This window comes from Paroedura picta, chromosome 10 (assembly GCF_049243985.1).
Source record: "Paroedura picta isolate Pp20150507F chromosome 10, Ppicta_v3.0, whole genome shotgun sequence".
NCBI classification, from domain to species: Eukaryota; Metazoa; Chordata; class Lepidosauria; order Squamata; family Gekkonidae; genus Paroedura; species Paroedura picta.
The window spans coordinates 76651901-76674220 of NC_135378.1; the positions used below are offsets into that span (position 1 = coordinate 76651901).

The 22320-nt window shown below is 49.0% G+C and overlaps 2 protein-coding genes across 4 annotated transcripts in view; both read right to left on the bottom strand.

The window, feature by feature from the left end:
• LOC143819358 (putative E3 ubiquitin-protein ligase HERC6) overlaps window positions 1-14950 on the bottom strand; it is a 31478-nt gene extending 16528 nt beyond the window's left edge. The window contains exons 1-11 of the mRNA XM_077300917.1: window positions 14608-14950; window positions 10721-10877; window positions 8989-9065; window positions 8571-8798; window positions 7788-7882; window positions 5288-5415; window positions 3750-3865; window positions 2747-2880; window positions 1191-1318; window positions 691-750; window positions 473-569 (exon numbers count right to left, since the gene is read on the bottom strand). Of these exons, the coding sequence (XP_077157032.1) occupies window positions 473-569; window positions 691-750; window positions 1191-1318; window positions 2747-2880; window positions 3750-3865; window positions 5288-5415; window positions 7788-7882; window positions 8571-8798; window positions 8989-9065; window positions 10721-10877; window positions 14608-14860 (1473 nt within the window). The 5' untranslated portion in view covers window positions 14861-14950. The remainder of the gene's footprint in view (window positions 1-472; window positions 570-690; window positions 751-1190; window positions 1319-2746; window positions 2881-3749; window positions 3866-5287; window positions 5416-7787; window positions 7883-8570; window positions 8799-8988; window positions 9066-10720; window positions 10878-14607) is intronic.
• Window positions 14951-17120: 2170 nt separating this feature from the next.
• The window catches only part of HERC6 (HECT and RLD domain containing E3 ubiquitin protein ligase family member 6), a 29882-nt gene continuing 24682 nt past the window's right edge, over window positions 17121-22320 (bottom strand). For 2 of the 3 annotated variants that reach the window (XM_077300910.1, XM_077300909.1), the window contains 4 exons: window positions 21805-21875; window positions 19494-19677; window positions 19295-19397; window positions 17121-17799 (listed from right to left, as the gene is read on the bottom strand). In XM_077300910.1, the coding sequence (XP_077157025.1) occupies window positions 17588-17799; window positions 19295-19397; window positions 19494-19677; window positions 21805-21875 (570 nt within the window). In that variant the 3' untranslated portion in view covers window positions 17121-17587. The other variant, XM_077300912.1, reaches the window with a different exon arrangement.

Here is a 22320-nt window from a genome sequence, read left to right on the forward strand (position 1 = left end):
ATAAAGCAAGGGTAGTCAAACTGCGGCCTTCCAGATGTCCACGGACTACAATTCCCACAAGCCCCTGCCAGCATTCGCTGGCAGGGGCTCATGGGAATTGTAGTCCGTGGACATCTGGAGGGCTGCAGTTTGACTATCCCTGACATAAAGGGAAACAATACCCCATCCTGGAAATCTGGTGAGAACCGAAAGGGTTAGGGGTAAAACCATATAGAGAAAAAAGATAAATAATGTATTAGCGGATCTCATCACAGCATTAATAAGGCCTAGAAACTTGGTTGTTCTTTTTTAGAAAACCAATTTGTGGGAGGCAGGACTGTGCTACCAATAACAAAGCCCCCAATTCTGCAAGGGCTGCTGTAGATGCATGGAATGCACACAGCTGAAACTACAATTTCTCTTTTTTTTATTTCAAAATTCACTACCATCAGCCTCCACCATCATGTTGTCATAAGCTAATTTTTTTTTTTACCCTGCCAGCAATCCAGTCTTTTTTGGTAAGTTCACAGAATAAGTCTCTTGCTTTTTGTAGATCAACCAGTATACAGTGGTCATTTTCCAAGGCAGACCTAAGAGAGATACAGCGTAACAGAACGAAGGAAAAGAATATATCAATATATCTTGCAATATATCAGCCGCCCAAAAACACCTTCTTTGCCACCAACTCTCTGCCAAAACTCAACTGCTTACCTAGGTTTTAAGAAACTTGCAGTTAAACAGGCAGCTGAAGAAAATATCATTTCTATTTCTCTGCAACAAAAAAAGATAAATCATCAGCAACCATCTATAAAGAACAACAGGTCAGTCTTCTTATACGTGTGCTGTTTTTTCTTCTGAAATATCCATCATCACAAGAATATATGGCTGTTTACCACCAAGTCCTTCTAGGTCCCTCTACATGGATGGACAGCAACTCTTCCAGATCTCAGAGACCAAGACCCACCTTTCTAATGCATGCCAACTACCCAAAACCTTTCAACTGGATGTGCCTGGAAGTGAATAGTTCTATCAGCATGCCATGGTAGCTGCACATGAACAGTTGAGAAGCACCATTCACTGTGTTATATACAGTGGCTCTCTCACTAGAAGTCAATAGAGAGCGGCAGCCATTTTGGATTTGAGGTATGTGCCTTAAGGCTACCTGCTCTCCGCTCTCCCTTTCCTCATAAAAGAAGAGAAAGAATCCATACCTTTTCGCCCTCTGGCGTGTTTCACTTTCTGCTGTTGCTGACTTCCACTTCTTAATCAGTGCTCTATCCACCTGGCTGATCTTTGGCAAGGTGTCTGCACAGCATGCTCCATTTGTGTATTTAGGTATCTTTAAAACAAAACAGAGAACAGCAATAGTAAAATGCTATTAACTCTTCAACCAGTGGATCATCTATATCAGGGGTCTGCTACATTGGGTAGTTAATGACTCAAGTTACATGAACCACCACCCCACCACTCCAGTTCAGAGAAAGGAATCCTTAAAAGACAGCTAATTTATCTTAACTAACTATACACTTTTAACAGAACAGAGTTTGATTTATTTTACTGCCAAAGTATTTCAGAAAGAGACTAGAATGGGAGATAGCCGAGTTACAAGTTATCACAACAATCCAGGGCTTAACAGAGATATTGGGTTTTTCTCTCACTACACATTTAAATTCCATTCAGTCCTCATATCTGTTTGTAAATGTTTATTATGCTAATTTGCTGCTAATCACAGGTTTTACAAACTGCCTTAATCCAATCTGAACTGTATCTATTGCTCAGTTACTTATGCAGCTTGACTAATTAGCCCTTCCTGGCAACACTCTCCCCACTGTCAACATATATGTAATGCCTGGTGACTTCTGTTTCAATGTATCTGAAGTAGTGTGCATGCACACTCATGGCCAGAATAAAACTTAGTTGATCTTATAAGAACCACCAAACTAAAACTTTATTCTGCTACTTCAGACCAACACTGCGACCCCCCCCCCAAAAAAAAATCTATACACCTTTAACATATTAATAATCCATACAGTTTCTATAGTCCAAACACCAGGTGCAGTGAGTCCTTTATAAGGAAGCGGTACCCAGCAGATCTCACAATAAGTAATAAATATACGCAGGAGTAACTGGCACAATTCTTTTCTTACACTGCGCATGGTTCCCACTTGGTTGTCGGCAGCTCTTCACCTCTATCATTGCCCTTTCTGCAAAGCATCTCTAAGAATGGCCTGATTCGGTATTCGGCAGTTTCATCTCATGATACTTTTGCAAACATTTTGGTTTGGGGGTGTTGAACACAAAAAGAAAACAACACTAAGTTCACTTTTTGTCCCAACACTAATACTAGCCCAAAATTACAACACCCAACATTGGGCAGCTGCCAAGGTTATCGTGGCACCTGAAAATGTTGGTGCTCAGTAGCCCATGTCCCTGCACACCAGCAGTGAATGCCAAGGAGAATCAAGGAAATCAGGGGAAATGGCAGCTCCACAGCCAATCCAGGGGCCACTCAGGAGCCCTGCTGGATGAAAGCCCATTTTCGCCCACCCACTTCTAAGAATGGTGGGCACCAGGAAGTCATCCACAGATGCCACAGGACCCAAAGTCAACAACATGCCAGAGGCCCCTGACTGAGGGTAGTCTGGTGAATTCCATGTCTTCTAAGAACATCTATTCTGGTTTCAACCTCATATTGTTAGCTGCTGAATTATATTTCTTCCTTAAAGCCTCAGTTAACTAGAAGATGCAAGCTGTAGGCAGCACCTACCAGATCAGATTTTCTTAAGTCAACAGAACAAACAGGTGGCTGAGCTGTGCTGGCAAAGTTGACATATGTTCCAGCAAAAATCTGTTTCACCGGGACGTCCAACAATTCTGCAAGGGCAGGAAATGGTGTCAGGGCTAAATATTGTTTACGATGTGCTGTTTTTGCTTCTTCTCCAACACCCTGGATCCTTCTAGTCTGGCAAGCTGGGTTGGATTGCCTGCTCCTCCACATGCAGTCAGCGGAAAGACCTTGGGCTAGTCACAGTCCTGTTAGAGCTGTTCTCACAAAGCAGTTCTGTCACTCAGCCTCACCTACCCCACAGGGTGTCTGTTGTGGGGAAAGGAAAGGGAGGCGATTGTAAGCTGCTTTGAGACTCCTTCGGGAAGTGAAAATTGGACCATAAAATCAAATATTCTTCTTCTTCTGACACGAAGCAGCTCTGACAATAACAGCTAGCTTACTGCCTAACACAATGAAAGTTACATTACATGGCTCGACCTTACTTTCTTGCAATTGCAGGCGTCATCTTAAACATTTTACTGCATTGCTGGCAGCAGTCCACAGGTGCAGGCCTTCTAAAATCCAAGCTAGCCTAGGTCTCTAAATTCTTGGGCCAGTTAGTTTCTGACCCACTGGCAACAGGAGATGACAATGAACCCATTCGAGCACATTCTTGTGGCTCACAAGTTCTTAGGTAGAGCCAGTTAGCCTATACATATTTTGGCCTTGAAAATGGTAAGTCTCAAAGCAGCTTACAATCGCCTTCCCTTCTTCTCCCCACGACACCCTGTGGGGTGGGTGAGGCCGAGAGAGCCCTGATGTTACTGCTCGATCAGAACAGCCTTATCAGTGCTGCAGCAAGCCCAAGGTCACCCAGCAAACCCAGCTTGCCAGATTAGAAATCTGCACTCCTAACCACTACACCAAACTAGCTCCTTGGTATACAAGATTAAAAAGTGAGGGGCTTTTTTTTAAAGATACCTTTAGCAGAAATAAGTGAAACTAATGTTAAAGTCCTGTGTCTCTTCTTGCTTGCAAGAAGCTGTTTTACGTTCACTGCATCCACGCCCGAAAGATATCAGTTCACTGGAAGCAGCGATATAAGCAAGGGTGTGATAGCTGTTGGAGAAGAGAGAGACAGAGAGAGATTTATGATGGTGACAGAAATGCCTTGTTCCCCGTCATTCGAGAAATTGCCCCCACCCCCCAATACACATCTGAAGGAACATGTGAGCCAGGAGATCCGTGATATGATGGTCCCATCGGTGCGATTCTCCTCTTCTATGCCACGGAAGAGAAACAGAATCAAGAGGAGTTTTGAGGGAGTGGGCGCCACTGTAGGGCAGGATCCCAAATGATGCAGCATTAAGAAGAGGAAGAGTGGAAGGCAGCTCCCGACAGTGCTGCTATATGGATCAGGACCTACTTTTCCCTGTGCAGTTCCTCAGCGATGCACACACTATTTATCTCCTCCCTTCCGGCCTGCTGGCAAACCCGTATCACAAGCCCAATAGATCATTAACGACAGAATAGAATTGTAGGAAGAGGTACAACCAACAATCCCTCAATTAGCAGTCCTGCCAACACACAACAGGCTCACAGAGATCGTGTCTGGGGCTTGCCACATACGCACCAGTATTGCTCTGTGCTACAGAGAAGAGTCTCTAGTGTGGCGCAGAGTGGAAAGGCAGCAGTCATGCGGTCTGAAAGCTCTGCCCATGAGGCTGGGAGTTCGATCCCAGCAGCCGGCTCAAGGTTGACTCAGCCTTCCATCCTTCCGAGGTCGGTAAAATGAGTACCCGGCTTGCTGGAGGGTAAACGGTAATGACTGGGGAAGGCACTGGCAAACCACCCCGTATTGCGTCTGCCATGAAAACGCTAGAGGGCGTCACCCCAAGGGTCAGACATGACCCGGTGCTTGCACAGGGGATACCTTTACCTTTACAGAGAAGAATCTGCTTGCGAGGGTTACAGCTATTTTAGTACTGCCATGTTTATTTTCTGTTTAATGTCTTGATAAGACAGGTGAAGAGACTTGAGAGAGGTGTACAGAGGAGCAGAGAGGTGTAGAGGACAGGTAAACAGTGCCCTTTTGGGATGCACCACACTAAGGAGGCTGTAGTGCCCTGTTTTCTCCCAGGGTGATAGAGATGGGAGAGCAGTATGCCTTCTGGGGTTCAGCCACCGGTGGCTCCGACCCAGTCCAAGAAAAGTGGCCCATCGCAAAGCTGCCTAGGAGTAATTTTCACTTATACTATGATTGTTGCCTTCTACCATTCCTGCATCCATAAGCATAACTTAATGGGCTTCAACAGGTATTTTGAGTTAATGCATTGATTGATTTATCGTCAGCATGGCCTGCTTGCCAGCCAAGGCTCCTAAGAAAAAAACTAGTGGCAGGAAAATATTTCTCCAGCCTCAAGCACCTGTTGTTCTGTTAAACCTAGCATGGAAGACATATGAATGATCGACAATGATTTTCGCACGGCTTTCTCCTGTTCCTTCGCAAAAACAACACTGGACACAAGCCACGGTACATACCTTCCACATGCCAGAAGAGACACCGGGCCGCCAATCCAGTCAACTCTCTGCGGACCTGTTTTCTGGGTAGGAGAGCTACGCCCCAGCTGCCCAGCAGAATCACCTCCGAATGTGAAAATGCTGCCATCCTGTACGCAGTTCAAGCAAACCGCAGCTGGGTAAGTACTCCATGGTTACTTCTGTTAGCAATAATATCAGTACTTTCCCCATTCTACCCCCCCACCCAAAACACGCTTTCAGTTCTCATTTTTATCTATCCCTGCAAAACGTCTTAAGAAAGGCCAAAACACCTGGACCAGGCTCACCTGAAGGAATGCAGGTATGCTGCCAGATGAAACACAACATCACAAAGGCACCTTGAACCCTCAAGCGGGGTTGATTTAGCAGAGGAAAACCACAAGTGGGAAGAGACCCTTATATGTGCAAGCAAAGTACGTCTGCATAATTATGGGCATTGAAGCTCCCCCTAACCCAGTGGTTCTCAACCTGGGGGTTGGGACCCCTTTGGGAGTCGAACGACCCTTTCACAGGGGTCTCAAGCAGCTTGGCCGGGGGGGGTGCCATCCACACAACAGCCTTGCGGGGTAGATTGAGACAGAGCGTTCGTCTGTCTGGGACAGCGGAAAAGAGCGAGATCGGCATGGTGGGACAAGAGGCAGAACTGAACTGAGAAACCCCGGGGAAAAACAATTTGTATACAACTAGGAAAAGAGCCCATTGTAACCCAAATACAATGGGCGCTAGAATGGGAAGGACAGGGCAGCAGGCAGGAAGGGAGCGAACCTTACATGACAGAGCCCCAGAAGCGACTGCATTTATGCATCTCTGCGAAATACCAAAGGGCAGAGTACTTGGTCATGCAAATGCACGTGAGCTGCAATGTCAACTGCCCAGCAAAGCAAAGAAAATCGGAGGGAGAAGGGATCACTGGAGGCTGCCTTAATTAGCCGGTAAAGGTTATTTAACCCCGCAAACGCAGCTCTGAAAAGAGCTTTCACGGAAGATAGCAAAATGTGCACCTGTAGGCTTCGGGCGGCGGCGGCAGCAGCAGCGGGACATCCGCAGCTGCTCTGCGGTTCCGTGGGCGGTCCCTCGGCGGCCATTTTCTGTGCTGCATCGTGATAAGGGACGGGAGTCCCCGGCAGCCGCTCGCAGGGCGGCTGCTGGGGGCCGATCCGAAGAGCTTTCACGGAAGAAAGCAAAATGCGGACCTGTAGGCTCCGGGCGGCGGCGGCGCATCCTCAGCTGCTCCGCGATTCCGTTGGCGGTCCCTGGCGGCCATTTTGTTTGCTCCGTGGTCATAAGGGACGGGAGTCCCCGGCTGCCGGGGACTCCCGTCCCTTATGACCAAGGAGCAAACAAAATAGCCGGCGAGGGAGCGCCAACGGAATCGCGGAGCAGCTGAGGATGCGCCGCCGCCGCCCGGAGCCTACAGGTCCGCATTTTGCTTTCTTCCGTGAAAGCTCTTCGGATCGGCCCCCAGCAGGTAATAAGGGATGGGAGTCCCCGGCAGCCGCCCTACGGGCGGCTGCTGGGCGCTCCCTGGGCGGGGGCCTGACGCAGCAGGAGGCACAAAGCGCCTCTCGCTGCGTCAGGCCACCGCCCAGGGAGCCCCCAGCAGCCGCCCTGTGGGCGGCTGCCGAGGACTCCCATCCCTTATTACCTGCTGGGGGCCGATCCGAAGAGCTTCCACGGAGAAGAGCTTTGCGCCTCCCGCCGCGTCAGGCCGCCGCCCAGGGAACACCCGCCAGCCGCGCTATGCGCGGCTGGCAGGTGCTCGCTTGCCGGCGGCCTGACGCCTCGGGAGGCGCTTTGCGCCTCCCGAGGCGTCAGGTCGCCGGCCAAGGAGCAACTGCGAGCCGCGCTATGCGCGGCTCACAGTTGCTCTGGCAAGGAATTGGAGGGACCAATCGGCAGGCGCTTTGCGCCTGCCGATTGGTCCCTCCGATAGTCTGTCATGAGGAAGGGGCCAATCGGCACCCTTCCTCATCCCGGACACAGCCCGCCTTCCAAGGGCTTACTGTTATATTTAGCCCTTGGCGCCCGCGGTGCCACGGGCGGTGTAAAGATCATGAACAATGGATCTTCACGCCATTGGTCAGTTTCGGTTTAATTTTATGGTTGGGGGTCACCACAACATGAAGAACTGTATTAAAGGGTCACGGCATTAAGAAGGTTGAGAGTCACTGGCCTAACCCCTCTTTGCATCTATTGGGGCAGATTCTGTCACAATATTACAAAATCTTGGGCCAGTCACACACTCGCAGCCTAACCTACCTCACAGGGTTGTTGTGATGATAACATGGAGAACGATGTGAGCCAAATTCTGTCCCCATTTGGGAGACAGGTGGAAGTATGAATGACATAAATAAGATTAAAAAATGAACAAGGGGTTTGTGGCCAGGAGGCAAAGCTGTCTGGATTCCAATCCCCAGTTCCCGTGAAATCATTCCTGAACTTCAGAGCACAATTTTTCAAGCAATAAAGAGGTCAAACGTACCTGCGTGAGGACGGCCGTGTGTTCAGCCCCACAACTAATGTAGGTCACGTTGAGGTTCCTCAGAGCAGCCACCGAGTGCGGCTTGAAGACCTGTTCTGTTGGAAGATGGCATCACATTGTCCTTTTCATTATTTGTTTATTCAAGTATCAACGGCCCAATGGAGCATATCACATGTGCAAGTGCAGTACAATATAAACATAAACAATACTTTATAATGCATGTTATAATAAAGAGAGAGAGAGAATTGCACTTGTAACAGTTACAAACACACATCACTAGTTTGGTTAAGCCAGGGGTAGTCAAACTGCGGCCCTCCAGATGTCCATGGACTACAATTCCCAGGAGCCCCCCTGCCAGCGAATGCTGGCAGGGGGGCTCCTGGGAATTGTAGTTCATGGACATCTGGAGGGCCACAGTTTGACTACCCCTGGGTTAAGCCATTAGACTTACAGGATTCATTCAATGACAGGCCAAATCTAAGCCAAAACTCCTTCTTAACCTATTCCCTTGGATACATGTAGGGGCCGAGGGGATGCTCTGTATGTTTGGCTCTCCCTGAGCTCTCCCCTCTCTCTCCAAATAAAGTTTACCTGCTGCACAAACCCGTTATAGACTCAGAACCCTCAACAGAATCTTTTTTTTTTTGACAATTTCAGATTCTGATTTCCTTGGAGTGGCCTTCTCTTCCTTGTCCTGTACCCCCAAATTGTCACGCATGCTAACCCATAAGAAGAAAGCATTGAGGTGGGAATGTATCCAGAGGACGTCAAGAGCAGCCATACCTTTGGGGTCACTCTGGCTTAGGCCCAGCTGCTGCGCATTGTTTCTTCCCCATCCATACGCAACTCCCAAGAGGGAGAGGGCAAAGCTGTGCGCCCCGCCTGCCGCCACCTGGGCCAACGGGATGCCAGCGAGAGCAGAAACGTGCTGCGGCTGACCATGCGAAGAGACTTCCTTGCCAATTCCCAGCTGGCCATGGAAGTTCTGCCCCCAGGAGAAGACTCGGCCATCTTTGTTCCAGGAAGAAAAAGCAGGAGACAGATAAGGACAGATCAGAGGCTGCAACAGCCTAAATTCTCCAGTGCAGAATTTTGACATCTGCAGCTTTAAAGCTAGAGTAACAGGAAACCACCCTGTTTTCTGTGAATGGTGTGATGCAACAAGGGCTGTTTATAAAAGTCAAATGAAACAGACAATTACCTTTCGCCAGGGCCATTGAGTGGTCGTGTCCACAGACCACCTGTATGATTTTGCATGTAGATAAGCCATTGATATTCCTGTACAATAATCAAAAGGCATGAAAACAAGGAAGTACTTAGGGTTTTGTCTTTTTTGTGTGGAGTGGGGGAGGGGGAAACTGCATTTTAAAGACAGCTTGCCTTTCAGTAAAAAAAAAAAAAAATTGCCCTTAGGGTGGGAAGTAACATCCTGCATAAATGCTTTGAAACCATCTTCTGGTGACTCTTTACAACATCCTGTCAAGTAAATGCTTATCCAGCCGGTTTTATGCGAAGGCCTCCAAGAACTGTTCTAGCCAGGAAGCTTACAACGGAAACATCATGCAAAATCATGACTCGTTTCAAGTAAGGTGAAGCTGAAAACCCAGCGTTTGCCCAGGGCAAGTGTACATAAGAAACAGAAATATGAAAGGCTAGCTTAACTATCTAACATAATAAAAGACTGCATTAGATGGCACATTCTTATGTTCCAGCTCTCTCGGGCCTTAACGGATCATTCTCTATGATGATAGCAATCCCCAACCTGCGGGCTGCGGACCATCGACTAATTGGAGGTGGGCCGCGAAGGACACCTTCTCCCCCCCCCGGCCCTTTACTTCATCCCCCCCGGCCCTTTACAACACACTTCGGGTGTCCTTGTCTCCCATCACTCCCAGATGGGACTATCTCGTTGCAGAGAAACAAGCTCAGGGTTCCCATTGATTTGTCATTGTCATGAGTTAAAATTTCCATGAACATAAAATGTTCCTTATGTCCATTGTTGTGGCGTGTCTGTATCTTATTTTGAAGGGATGTTTAAACATTACCATAGCGATCAGAGAGCGTTAGGGCAGTGGTTGAGAGTAAAGGAGTAAACTACCCCCCCCCCATTAGGCCTCAGTAAAATTGTCAAGCGTTGAGTGGTCCCCGGTGATAAAAAGGTTGAGGACCACTGCTCTATGAGACTGTCCATTTGCTACCAGGCAGATCATAGTTGAGGCCTTGTCCCATCAAAATCCAAGCTACCCGGATTTCAAATTCCTAAGTGAGTTACCGTTTTTGGCAATGAGTTAGGCGATGTTCATTGTCATCGCCTAACTCATTGCCAAAAACGGTAACTGGCCTAGGAATTTGGAGTACAATCTGGCTAGAATGCTCTAGATCAGGGGTAGTCAACCTGTGGTCCTCCAGATGTCCATGGACTACAATTCCCATGAGCCCCTGCCAGCAAATGCTGGCAGGGGCTCATGGGAATTGTAGTCCATGGACATCTGGAGGATCACAGGTTGACTACCCTTGCTCTAGATTTCCTCACTACAGCCAGCTTTCCTCCCTCCCTCCCACCATGATTCACCAGTTCTCATGTAGAGCCAGTTAGCCTATTCCACACTCTGGCCTTGAAGATAAGAGGCCTGTAGGCTGCAGAGCCCAATTAGTAACCCCTGCAAGATGGAACCAGATAATTACTACATCCATTAACCCTTTAGGGGAAGAATGGGGGGGATATGCTGCTTTCCAAGTGGCAAGTGTAACCAAGGGAGCCTCTGCAGAGGAAAGCAAGCATCACCAAACTCCCATGAATGATGAGGACAAGTTTTCAGGACAGGCCTTGTGGGCCCAGCGAAATGTTGGGTTGGATGCATTTTTCTCTGGATGATAACCAGCACTTTCTCATCCTGGCTCACTAACATAATGGTTACGAATAAGCAACTTACTTTGGGATTAAGCGGTCCTTAAGTTCTCCGGTGCCCAGCTGACCAAATGTGCCGGCCCCCCAAGAGAAAACCTTTCCGTTGCTGCAAATAGCAAGAGAGTGTTCCTTCCCGCAGCTTATGTGGACAATAGTCTGTGTTTCCAGCGCTTGGATTTGTTCTTTCAGGGGGGACAAAAGAAAAGTCTTTATATTTATTTGCATTGCTGTAAGGTTAATCAGAAAGGCCATGTTTCTATGCCCCGAGATTCTTGCTGCGCTGTGGAAGTGAATGCTGAATTTACCATCCATTAAGAACACCAGTTTCCTTTTGTTCCTGCTCATCATACAAGAAACTTGTATTTGGACACACATTGTAAACAAGATCACAAAAGAGAAGGCACAACTGATTTGGCTACACGGGGTCAGGGTTGTGCAGTTTCCCCATCACGGCTGACACTGCACAGCAGTAATGGAAGCTTTCCTTGTATTTTCCCCAGCACTGACTTGTCGGAAGTTTTAAAAGTCAGTCTCTAACCCCCCTACAGTAGCGATCCCCAACCTATGGGCCGCGGACCACTTGTGGTCCTTCGACTAATTGGAGGTGGGCCCCGAAGGACGCCTTCTCCCCCCCCCCCGGCCCTTTACTTCATCCCCCCACCCGGCCCTTTACAACACACTTCGGGTGTCCTTGTCTCCCATCACTCCTAGATAGGACTATCTCATTGCAGAGAAACAAGCTCAGGGTTCCCATTGATTTGTCATTGTCATGAGTTAAAATTTCCATGAAAATAAAATGTTCCTTATGCTCATTGTTGTGGCGTGTCTGTATCTTATTTTGAAGGGATGTTTAAACATTACCATAGCGATCAGAGAGCGCTAGGGCAGTGGTTGAGAGTAGAGGAGTAAACTACCCCCCCCACCGGGCCTCAGTAAAATTGTCAAGCGTTGAGTGGTCCCCGGTGATAAAAAGGTTGGGGACCACTGCCCTACAGGAAGCACAACGTAGCCATGTGTCATCTGCTCTTGGAAGCTAAGTAGAGTCAGTACTTGAAGAAAAATTGGTTTTTGTACCCTGCTTTTCACTACCCAAAGGAAACTCAAAGTGGGTAACAATCACCTTTCCCTTCTTCTCCCCACAACAGATACCCTGTGAGGGAAGTGGGGCTGAGGGAACTCTTGCAGAACTGCTCTGGCAGAACGGGACTGTGACAGGCCCAAGTTGATCCTGCTGGCTGCATAGGGAACGACCCAGCTCACCAGAATAGAGGCCACTGCTCTTAGCCACTACACCAAGTGGCTTTCTTGGAAGGGAGACCGCCAAGGGACTGTGGAGAGAAAGGCAACAGGAAACCTCTCTGCTTCCCACTTGCCTTGAAAGTCCTCTTGCTGCAATCCGTTGCAACTTGAGGGCACCTCACACACACACACACACCATTTTCATCACAAAAATATACCTCTGCAATTGAAAGAGTCAAAGACAGCTTTATAACAAAAATAGATTTAGGACAGTAAGTGATTAGAGGCTGGGAAAGCACGGTGTTCACATTGGGCCTAGAATAAATAAATTCCTGATCCCTCCTGAAAAACAGAAGCCCCTGAAAGGGATGGACAGGGAACAGGCACTCACTACATCATACAGTGTGTACAGTTGCCAGCCCTGGTTTGGGAAATATCTAAAGTGTTTGACACAATGCCCAAGAGTCTACTCCAGAGCAACCTGGGGATCTCATCTTTGTAGTCTGGAGAGCGGCTATAATACCAGGAGATCTCACCTGGAGGCTGGCACCCCTATCCCTGAATTTAGCCATTTGTGTGCACCATTTGTGTGCAGCTTTGGGCCATCTTCATTTGTGTGTGTGTGTGTGTGTGTGTGTGTGTGTGTGTGTGTGTGTGTGTTGGCAGTATCCCATCCCCACTGGGTCCTTAAAACAGACAGAAGATCTTAAAATTCCAAAGGCATACCTGTTAGTCAGTTGCAACAGGAACCCAAGGGCTCCTTCCAGATCCATAAAATTCATTTCAGCATAAACTGCCTAGCTGCAGAGGTGGGCAAACTGTAGTTCTCCAGATGTGCATGGACTACAATTCCCTAGCAGGGGCTCATGAGAACTGTAGCCCATACACATCTGGAGAACCACAGTTTGGCCACCTCTGAGTCTGAGATGCATCTTATGCTGGAATGGGTTTGGTGAGCAAGTATGGTATAGTGGTTAGGAGTGCGGACTTCCAATCTGGCATGCCAGGTTCGATTCTGCGCTCCCCCGCATGCAGCCAGCTGGGTGACCTTGGGCTCCCCACGGCACTGATAAAACCGTTCTGACCGGGCAGTGATATCAGGGCTCTCTCAGCCTCACCCACCCCACAGGGTGTCTGTTGTGGGGAGAAGAAAGGGAAGGCAAATATAAGACACTTTGAGCCTCCTTTGGGTAGAGAAAAGTGGCATATAAGAACCAATTCCCATGAGACTCTGCTAGATTGTAGACCATGGACATCTGGAGCACCAATTTGGCCACCCCTGCTCGAAAGTGAAGGTGGGCTCCTCTTGTAAGTCATCAGTCACAGGGGCATGGCGCTCCTGGCCTCGACGCTTGTATTTGTATGCTAATTTCCCGCAATTCACAGATCCTCTGTAATCCAATCTCAGCTATAATCGCCCAGTTTCTTATGCTTTGCCTCCAGCGAGCCCATCCTGGCAGTTTAACCCCTCTTCCCTCTCTCTGTGACGCTGTTTGCCTGTATCCGCCGAAGCGTGCATGCACACAGACGCTTACACCCGGAGTAAAACTTAGCGGGCCTTAAGGGTGTCGCCGGACGCAGAGTTTGTCCGGCTGCTTCGGACCAAGCCGGCTCCCCTGCTGGATCGACCAAGTTCTCGCGCCAGTGATGCGGGATCGGAGGGGGCTTTGCTGCGGGATGCGTTGCTTGCAAAGGGGGCGACGCTGCTTTGAATGCTCCCCTCGCTTCCCTCGCCTCTCTCTCCCGCAAGCCAGAGGCGCCGGCTTTGTCTGCAACGAGGGAGGAAACCCGCCCCCCCCCCGGGCATTTCGAGGGCTGCGCGGCTGCCGAAGCCAAGGAAAGGAAACCGAAAGCGGCCGTTCGAGGCGTGACTCATCCCCGACGCCGCAGAAACCAGAAATGGAAACTGAAATTGAAGAGCGCTGACCGGCCAACATCTGGTCCCCCCCACACGTTCACTCCCTACACCAGGAGTAGTCAACCTTTGGTCCTCCAGATGTTCGTGGACTACAATTCCCATGAGCCCCTGCCAGCGTTTGCTGGCAGGGGCTCGTGGGAATTGTAGTCCGTGAACATCTGGAGGAGCACAGATTTACCACCCCTGCCCTACACAACCAACAGGGGTCGCCCAGCCCCAGAGGAAGCGTTAGGGCAGATGTTGCTCAACAAGAACACCTGGCCCGTTTCACAGACGCTGGAGCGTGCACGTTCGGTGCGCTTTAGAAGGAGATTCTCTTGTTTTGCATAGGGAAATCCAGTTGAATTGAAAGCGCCTCCTCCAGCGCGTCCGGACTGGGCCCCCGACGGCTTAAGCCGAATAGCGCCGGGCAGATGTTGCGGAAGGAAAACATCTGTGCCGCGCCTCCACCCCACCCCTCTCGATGAAAGAGTCACGCGTCCCCCGCACGGAGATTTGCCTTCCAGGACGGAAGCCCCCAGGTGGGGGCGAGAGATCCATCCCATCCCTTCGAGGGCCATTCGACTTGGGAAAGGGATCCGAATCAGTGCCTTCTGGCCTGGCAGGACCCCTCCCCTCCCCCCTGGTGAGGGCAGGCAAGGGGGTGGGGGTCGTCTTTTCCACCCCATTCTGGGCTTTGCAGGAAATCGAGGCGCGGGGGGGGGGGTGCTCAGACGCCCCTCTCCATCCTCCTCTCCCCCCCCCCTCGGTCGTACCTGGTACGGGGCTGTGGTGCCGCCCGGCGGGGAGCCTCCTGCCCAGCTGGCTGCGGACGTTGTCCCCGCAAGACGAGACGCCGCCGTCGGGGTGCAGCAGCAGCGTGTGCCGCTCTCCGCAGGCCACGAAGGTCACCCCGCGCCGCGAGAGCGCTGCGGGCCCGGGACGGAAAGGCACCGGCGCCCCCTCGGCCGCGCCCTCTTCCCCCAGGCCCAGCTGCCCGGAGGCGCCTTCTCCCCAGCAGTAGAACATTGCGCCTCCGCTGCTCAGGCTAAAATTCTCCAGCGCCTTCCTCTCCGCCGTCCAACCTCCGCCTAGTTCCCGCACCCGGACTGCCGAAGCGCCGCCTTCCGGGCCTTCGAGGGAGCGCAGCCTGGTCTCGGCTCCACCCACAAAGGCCGGCCAGCTCTTCCCTCTCCCACCCGCTCATCTTTAGGCTATCGTAGAGCTTCAGGATTTAGGTCGCCAGCTATCCACGCGGCACACCAGGATCCCTGACTGCACCAGAAGGGTCAGCCTGCCCTAGACTGTTCTCTTCCCTGAAGGCTTCCCCTTGTGGCCTTGGGCCAGCCAGACACTGGCAGCCTCCCCTACCTCACAGGGCTGTTGTGAGGATAAACAGAGCAGAGAACAGGGTACACCTCTTCAAGTTCTCATCACAGAGAGAGGTGGGGTATGAAGAAGTCTCAGTTCATGGAGAATTTCCCAGGATGGGGTGTGCAAAAAAAGAACTGCAATATTACCCTTGCTCCAAATTATGACATTTTGAAAATACTGGGGCGTATAAGGCATACCCCTAACCTCAGTGGTCCAGGCTAGTCTGATCTTCTCTGTCTCAGAAGCAAAGCAGGGTCAATCCTTGATGGTATTTGGATGGGAGACCACCAGGGACAGCCAGGGTAGCTACACTGAGGAGGTCTCTATTTAGCCAGCTGCCACTGGATGGCACTTTTTGACCCCATCACACATTTCAAGCTGGTTAACTTGCTGCTTGTATGTAAAAGCCACACGTCTGTGCCAACAACTGAACAGGAGGTGGACAAGCCAGAGAGCCTCACTTCAACATGCCTGGACAGAGCAGCCTGTCTTGGATGGCCCATCATGTGTGGTTCAGGGCTTCCATGCAGCCCCCAAAGTCTACAAAGGGCCACAGGAAGACCCCTGAATGATGCCACTCCTTTACCTTCACATCCCAGGTTCAGGAATAGAGGGCACACCGTCCTGGCCAAGTTTTGAGAAGAGTGTGCATGCACACAAAAATTGTGTACCTAGAATTAAAACTTTGGTGCCACCAGACTCAAACGTTGTTCTATTGTGTCCGGTTCTGGGCACCACAGCTCAAGAAGGATAATGACAAGTCGGAACATGGTTGCAGCATTGGAACTCATGTCTTACGAGGAGAGGAGGAGAGTTGGGTATGCTTGGAGAAGAGGAGAGCAAGGAGTGGTAGGATAGCTGTGTTTAACTATGTAAAAGGTAGACATGTTGAAGAGGGGGCCAGCTTGTTGATTGCAGCTTTGGAGACCAGGACTAGGAACCATGGGTTCAAATTCTGGGAAAGGAGGTTCCACTTAAATATCAGAAAATCTTTTCTGATATTGAAGGCTGCTAGTCAATGGAATATGTTACCTGGGAGGGTGGTGGAGTCTCCTTCATTGGAAGTTTTTAGGAGAAGATTGGATGAGCACCTGTCAAGAGCATATAGTCCCCAAGAAGGTGTGTGTGTGTGTGGGGGGGGGGGGTGGAGTGGATGGTCCCTTGTGGTCTCCTCTAGTTCCCGTGATTTTGATTGATGCTTCAGACCAACACAGCCACCCACCTGACTATTGGTAATATTGGTAGTTATATTGTGAATGCAGAGGCTGAATTGGCTGACTTAAAACTCCAGGTTTACTTTAAATCAGTGTTGGTTTGGGGGGGGGGAGAGAGAGATAAATTCCTATCGTTTAACTCAGGGGTAGTCAAACTGCGGCCCTCCAGATGTCCATGGACTACAATTCCCAGGAGCCCCCTGCCAGCATTCGCTGGCAGGGGGCTCCTGGGAATTGTAGTCCATGGACATCTGGAGGGCCGCAGTTTGACTACCCCTGGTTTAACTGTAAGCTGCTGTTTTGACCCCCACATGTAGTGTGGGGCGAGGAATACAATGAGCACATTGAAATACAACATTTACTTTCACTATTTCGCCACATGCTTAATGAACATGGCATAAGCAAACCTGCTCTTGTGACTAAGAGCCGGACTTAACCCTGAGCAGCCAGGAGCTGACCCCAGTTTGGTGGGTGACTCTGAACCATCATGAGAATCTCAACCAAAACCACCTCAAAAACCTGCTGTCAGGGAAAGCTCGCCCTAAATCCCTAAAGCAGGGGTAACCAAACTATGGCTCCCAAGTATGCTGGCAGGAGATCATGGTAACTGTAGTCCATGGACAGAGCCACAGTTTGGCCACCCCTGCCCCAAAGAGAATAAAACAGCCAGCTGTTTAACAGAGCCATCCGGAAGTCAACAGTGCAAATGTAAAAAACAATACTTTATTAGGAATAGTCTCTATTGGGTAAGCCATCAGCAATATAAAACAATACTTCGTTAGAAATAAGCCCATGATGGTCTCCAGGAATCAGCCAGAAGCATTAAATGGGTACAAAATTTCCTTCTTGCTTCCCGAATTTCACCATTTACCCTTTTTTTAGCCATAGCTGTCGTTTCAGAGAAGACCCCCACACCCCACAGGGCCTATGTCCAGCAAGTCCTGAATCACACTAATATGTCAATAACAATTTTAAAAGACTAAGCTATAAAAGCAGGGGTAGTCAACCTGTGGTCCTCCAGATGTTCATGGACTACAATTCCCACGAGCCCCTGCCAGCGTTTGCTGTCAGGGGCTCGTGGGAATTGTAGTCCATGAACATCTGGAGGACCACAGGTTGGCTAACCCTGCTATAAAAGCTTGCGGTTGCATCCATGAGATCAGCAACTTCATGGTTTGCCAAAGCCCCGGTTGTTCTCGATAGCCTTGAGAAGTTTCTCCTTCAGCTTCTCTGCCGTGGAATATGGAGGCAGAAGCAGAATTTGACAGCAGGTCTGAGCCTCAGGGAGGTGATCTTCTGAAAGTCCACTAAGTGAATGGATCTTTAGATGCATGTCCTCCTTTGCTTTCACAGGCAGCCGGTCGCTTCCTGAGACAAACACTGAAGACGACAGACACAGATTAGGTGGCAGTCAGAAGCCACGTGAGAAGACATTCGGGCAATTCCAAGGGGGTCCAGAATAACATAAAGCCCAGTGACACAATGCTGTGGATAGCCCAAAGCAACAAACACGTATGAATGAAGTCAGACGTCCCTCCAGTCCTCCAACCCAGGCCCATTTCCCCCACAGAGACACACACTTTCCCTTGAAATATGGGACCAAAATATAAAATACTTAGCACTGCAGGTGCCTTTAAAGTACATTCCACAGGTTGAAGGGCTTCAAAGCACAGCTAATACGATGGAACTCCCAAAACAAATAGAATGTCAAACACGGTTGTCTCCAGCTGTCAACAGGACACATTTTAGAATGGGGAGGACTCATTTCAAGACAGACAGTATAGTGGAGCTAAAGAAAATATCATGATCTCGAACTGGGGAGCCACATCCACCCTCTGGCTTAACCATGAGGTTTACACTAAGTGCTTTGGGGGCATTTAAACTCAAACCCTACCTACCTCACAGAATTCCTGCTAGGACAAAGGTGGAACCATTCCCCAGAAAAAAATACTTGACTTGATCAGAGATCCTGCCAAATTTACAGCAATGTCTCCCTATTCACAGGGCAGAGGGGGAGATGGGAGAGGTAATCGTGTAGAACTCCAGTGGTGTGCTGGAAGAGCAGAGGAATTCACTGCATTTTGGTCAGTGGTTCTCAACCTGGGGGTCGGGACCAATTCAAGGGGCGAGCGACCCCTTCACAGGGGTTGTGGCGGGATGAGCAACTTGGCCGGGGTGGGGAGGGCGCTGCCACTGTTGCAGGTCCTCCTGAAGGCAGCCAGTTTATATTCGATCTATAACCAATTTATATATAAGCATGAACAATGAATCTTCACGCCATAGGTCAGTTTTGGTTTTATTTCTGTGAAAGAACCCTTGCATAGGTTTATGGTTGGGGGTCACCATAACATGAGGAACTGTTTTAAAGGGGTTGCAGCATTAGGAAGGTTGAGAACCACTGATTTGGGTGGAAGAAAGCACTTTCTTTCATCAGAAAGTGCTTTCTTCCATCAGGAAATTCTGGAAACGACTGGAAGTAGGAGCTTATGAATTTGATACTTGCTCATGAACTGTAACAGTTATAACAGGGGTAGTCAACCTGTGGTCCTCCAGATGTTCATGGACTGCAATTCCCACGAGCCCCTGCCAGCGTTAGCTGGCAGGGGCTCATGGGAATTGCAGTCCATGAGCATCTGGAGGACCACAGGTTGACTACCCCTGGGTTAGACTATCAGACTGCCAACAGTGGCGATAGGACTTCAAATCTCTGTCGCAGAATCTTTCTAGTGGTCTTGGGGGCAGTTCTCTCTCAGCCTCAGAGCCAACCCTTTGAGGTAGGTTGTCAGGGCAAAATGAGGGCAGAGTGCGTTCACGTTTGCCACCCTGAACTCCTTGAAAAAACAGGGCATCTAAAAATAGAGATATGGACACTTACACAGAAAGCCTTTCTTCTCATCCGAAGTTAGATCACGGAAAACCTGCCAGAACAGCTTGACGGTGGGGTGTGTCATGTTATATGCTCCCCAATATTCGGCATTCTTGAAAAGGAGGGGAAAGAGGCATGAGTGAGGCATGGCAAACTCAGCAATGAGTCATCCTGGACAGGTGGGGGCTGCACCCCGCCCCCCACCAACCTGTTCAAAATCATTCCAGTTGTAATTCGCATGTCCAATTGCCACCTCCATCAGTTCCTGGGGTGCGAAGAAGCCGACCACCCGCTCGTCCAAGACTTTATAAACTCCCCTCTTGAACTCTTCGAAAACTCCTTCCACGGATTTGTTGAAGACAAAATCTACATACCTCTTGACAAAGTCCTTCCTTTTGAACAAAGAAGACAGAAATCATTACAGAGATGCCATGTGGATTACCTGTTGAAGACAAAATCTACATACCTCTTGACAAAGTCCTTCCTTTTGAACAAAGAAGACAGAAATCATTACAGAGATGCCATGTGGATTACCTCCCGAAAGAGAGCGGCTGCGGAAAAACCATGTCTTGCTTCTTAAACGAAAATCTGGTTTTCTGAAAATCAGTCAGTACCTCCTGGAAAAGCCACAGAGCACTTTGTACTCATCAAAACCACCAGTACAGAGGACTGAACGAAAACAAAGATTTTTTTTCTAGCAAAGAATTTCTGCTTGGATATTTGAATTCCTTAAAGCCAGTTAATATATTTTTTTTTCTTGAATTGCACTTTTCACACTTTTATCGAAGGATTGGTTTGAAAAGAGAAACATCCACCAAGGAGTCCAGGTCACCAGATGAACACGGTGGATTCTCACGTGGTTGACAACTACCAAGTGAGAACCCATCCAAAATGCAAAGTTTATGACAGAAGGAAACCCTAACGTGTGACGGACTGACTGTAAAGGAAACCACAGCCTTCAGTTTGCAAAACCACAGCCTTCAGTTTGCAAACCCTGAACAATATCATTAATTAATTGTGTTGTAACAATTCAGAAACAACTTGACAGCAGGGCACACACACACACAGTCTTTAAATGCTACAGGCTCCTGTTACCTTTAGACTGGGTCTTTCCTTTACTCATTCAGCAGGAGCAGAAATCTTATTCACAAGTTATAGCAAACACACAGAGAATCTTCATCCAGCATAATAATCTAGGATTTTTCCTTTGTAGGTGGCATTAAATTATTCTTATGCTATAGTTCAGTGGTCCCCAGCCTGCGGGCCACGACCCGGTGCCGGGCTGCAAAGGCCATGGCGCCGGGCCGTGGCTCCCTCTCCCCGCCCCCCCCCACAGTAAAAATCTTCCCAGGCCGCAAGCTTGCGGCCTGGGAAGCTTCTTACTGAGGGAGGGTGGGGAGAGGGAATCAGGGCTGGGGCGCGGCCCGATGCGTGGGCGCGGTCCACACAGGCGCGGCCCGATGCCCTGCCGGACCCCAGCCTCATAAAGGTTGGGGACCACTGCTATAGTTGACCCAACGTACAGCTCAATTCGTAATTTAAATCCCACATTAATCCAGGTACTGGCCCCCAGTTTCATTTGTAAAGTGAACTCATTTGTTCTTCTCATAGATTTTAACCTAAGGATAGGGCCAGTGTTCTTTTCTTTACTCGGCGGGGAAAGTTATAATCAAGAGACCGTAGAATTTCCACTTTTGGACCTGTTGAGCACTCCACCAGGTTACATTTTACATCAATGAACTGGTGAAGGAAATAGGGATTAGCTAGGATATTGATCAAGATGACAAGGGGAAAAGGCAATGAAGGAGTTGCACATGTGTTTTGCTGCCTCTAGTGGTCAATTCAATATTGCACCATAAACCAGTGCAATATTGAATTGACCACTAGAGGCAGCAAAACACATGTGCAACTCCTTCATTGCCTTTTCCCCTTGTCATCTTGATCAATATCCTAGCTAATCCCTATTTAAGCATAAAAACCTGTAGTTGAATTAAAGGTAAAGGTATCCCCTGTGCAAGCACCGAGTCATGTCTGACCCTTGGGGTGACGCCCTCTAGCGTTTTCTTGGCAGACTCAATACGGGGTGGTTTGCCCCAGTCATTACCGTTTTACCCCCCAGCAACCTGGGTACTAATTTTACCAACCTCGGAAGAATGTAAGGCTAAGTCGAACTCCCAGCATCATGGTCAGAGCTTCAGATAGCATGTCGGCTGCCTTACCACCCTGTGCTACTGTATAGCATAAAAACATGTAGTTTAAATCTACTGGAAAATACTCCAAACATAAACGAATTGACCACTTGAAGAACCAAAACAAGAGCAGAACAGACCCCCCCCTTAAGTAGCAATAACTTACAAATGAGGAAACTGAGAAGGTAGAAAAGCCCGTTAATTTTCTGCATATCATATCTGATCAAGAAACTCTCCCAGTTCTGAAAATATAATGACCACAATCTATCAGGAACACTTGGTTTTAAGACAGCTGCACAGCTAAAACAAGGAGAAGTCATAATTACAAACCTGTTTGCAGTAGTCACAGCCACCTCACTGCCGTTGGGAATTAAGTCTACAGCCACACTATCCCAGGTTATCTGGAAATGCATTCAAAAATAATTTTTAAGCTAGAGATTCCAACGGCATGGAAGCAAAGCTAGCAAAAAACTAGACTTATGGAGCTAGAAGGATCTCATGGGCCGTCCAGTCCAAGCCTTGGTCAATGGTTTACACATTAGGATGCACACTCAGGATTGAACCTTGGCCCTAGACAGAATGGGGGTTCTTGATTACTTTGACTTTTGATTGTAAGTACCATGTCTGAAATTATTATTACATATTTTGAAGAGTTTTGTGTTTGATGATTCTTATGCCACCTACCGAGCTTCTTGTGGCGCAGAGTGGTAAGGCAGCCGTCTGAAAGCTTTGCCCATGAGGCTGGGAGTTCAATCCCAGCAGCCGGCTCAAGGTTGACTCAGCCTTCCATCCTTCTGAGGTCGGTAAAATGAGTACCCAGCTTGCTGGGGGGTAAACGGTAATGAC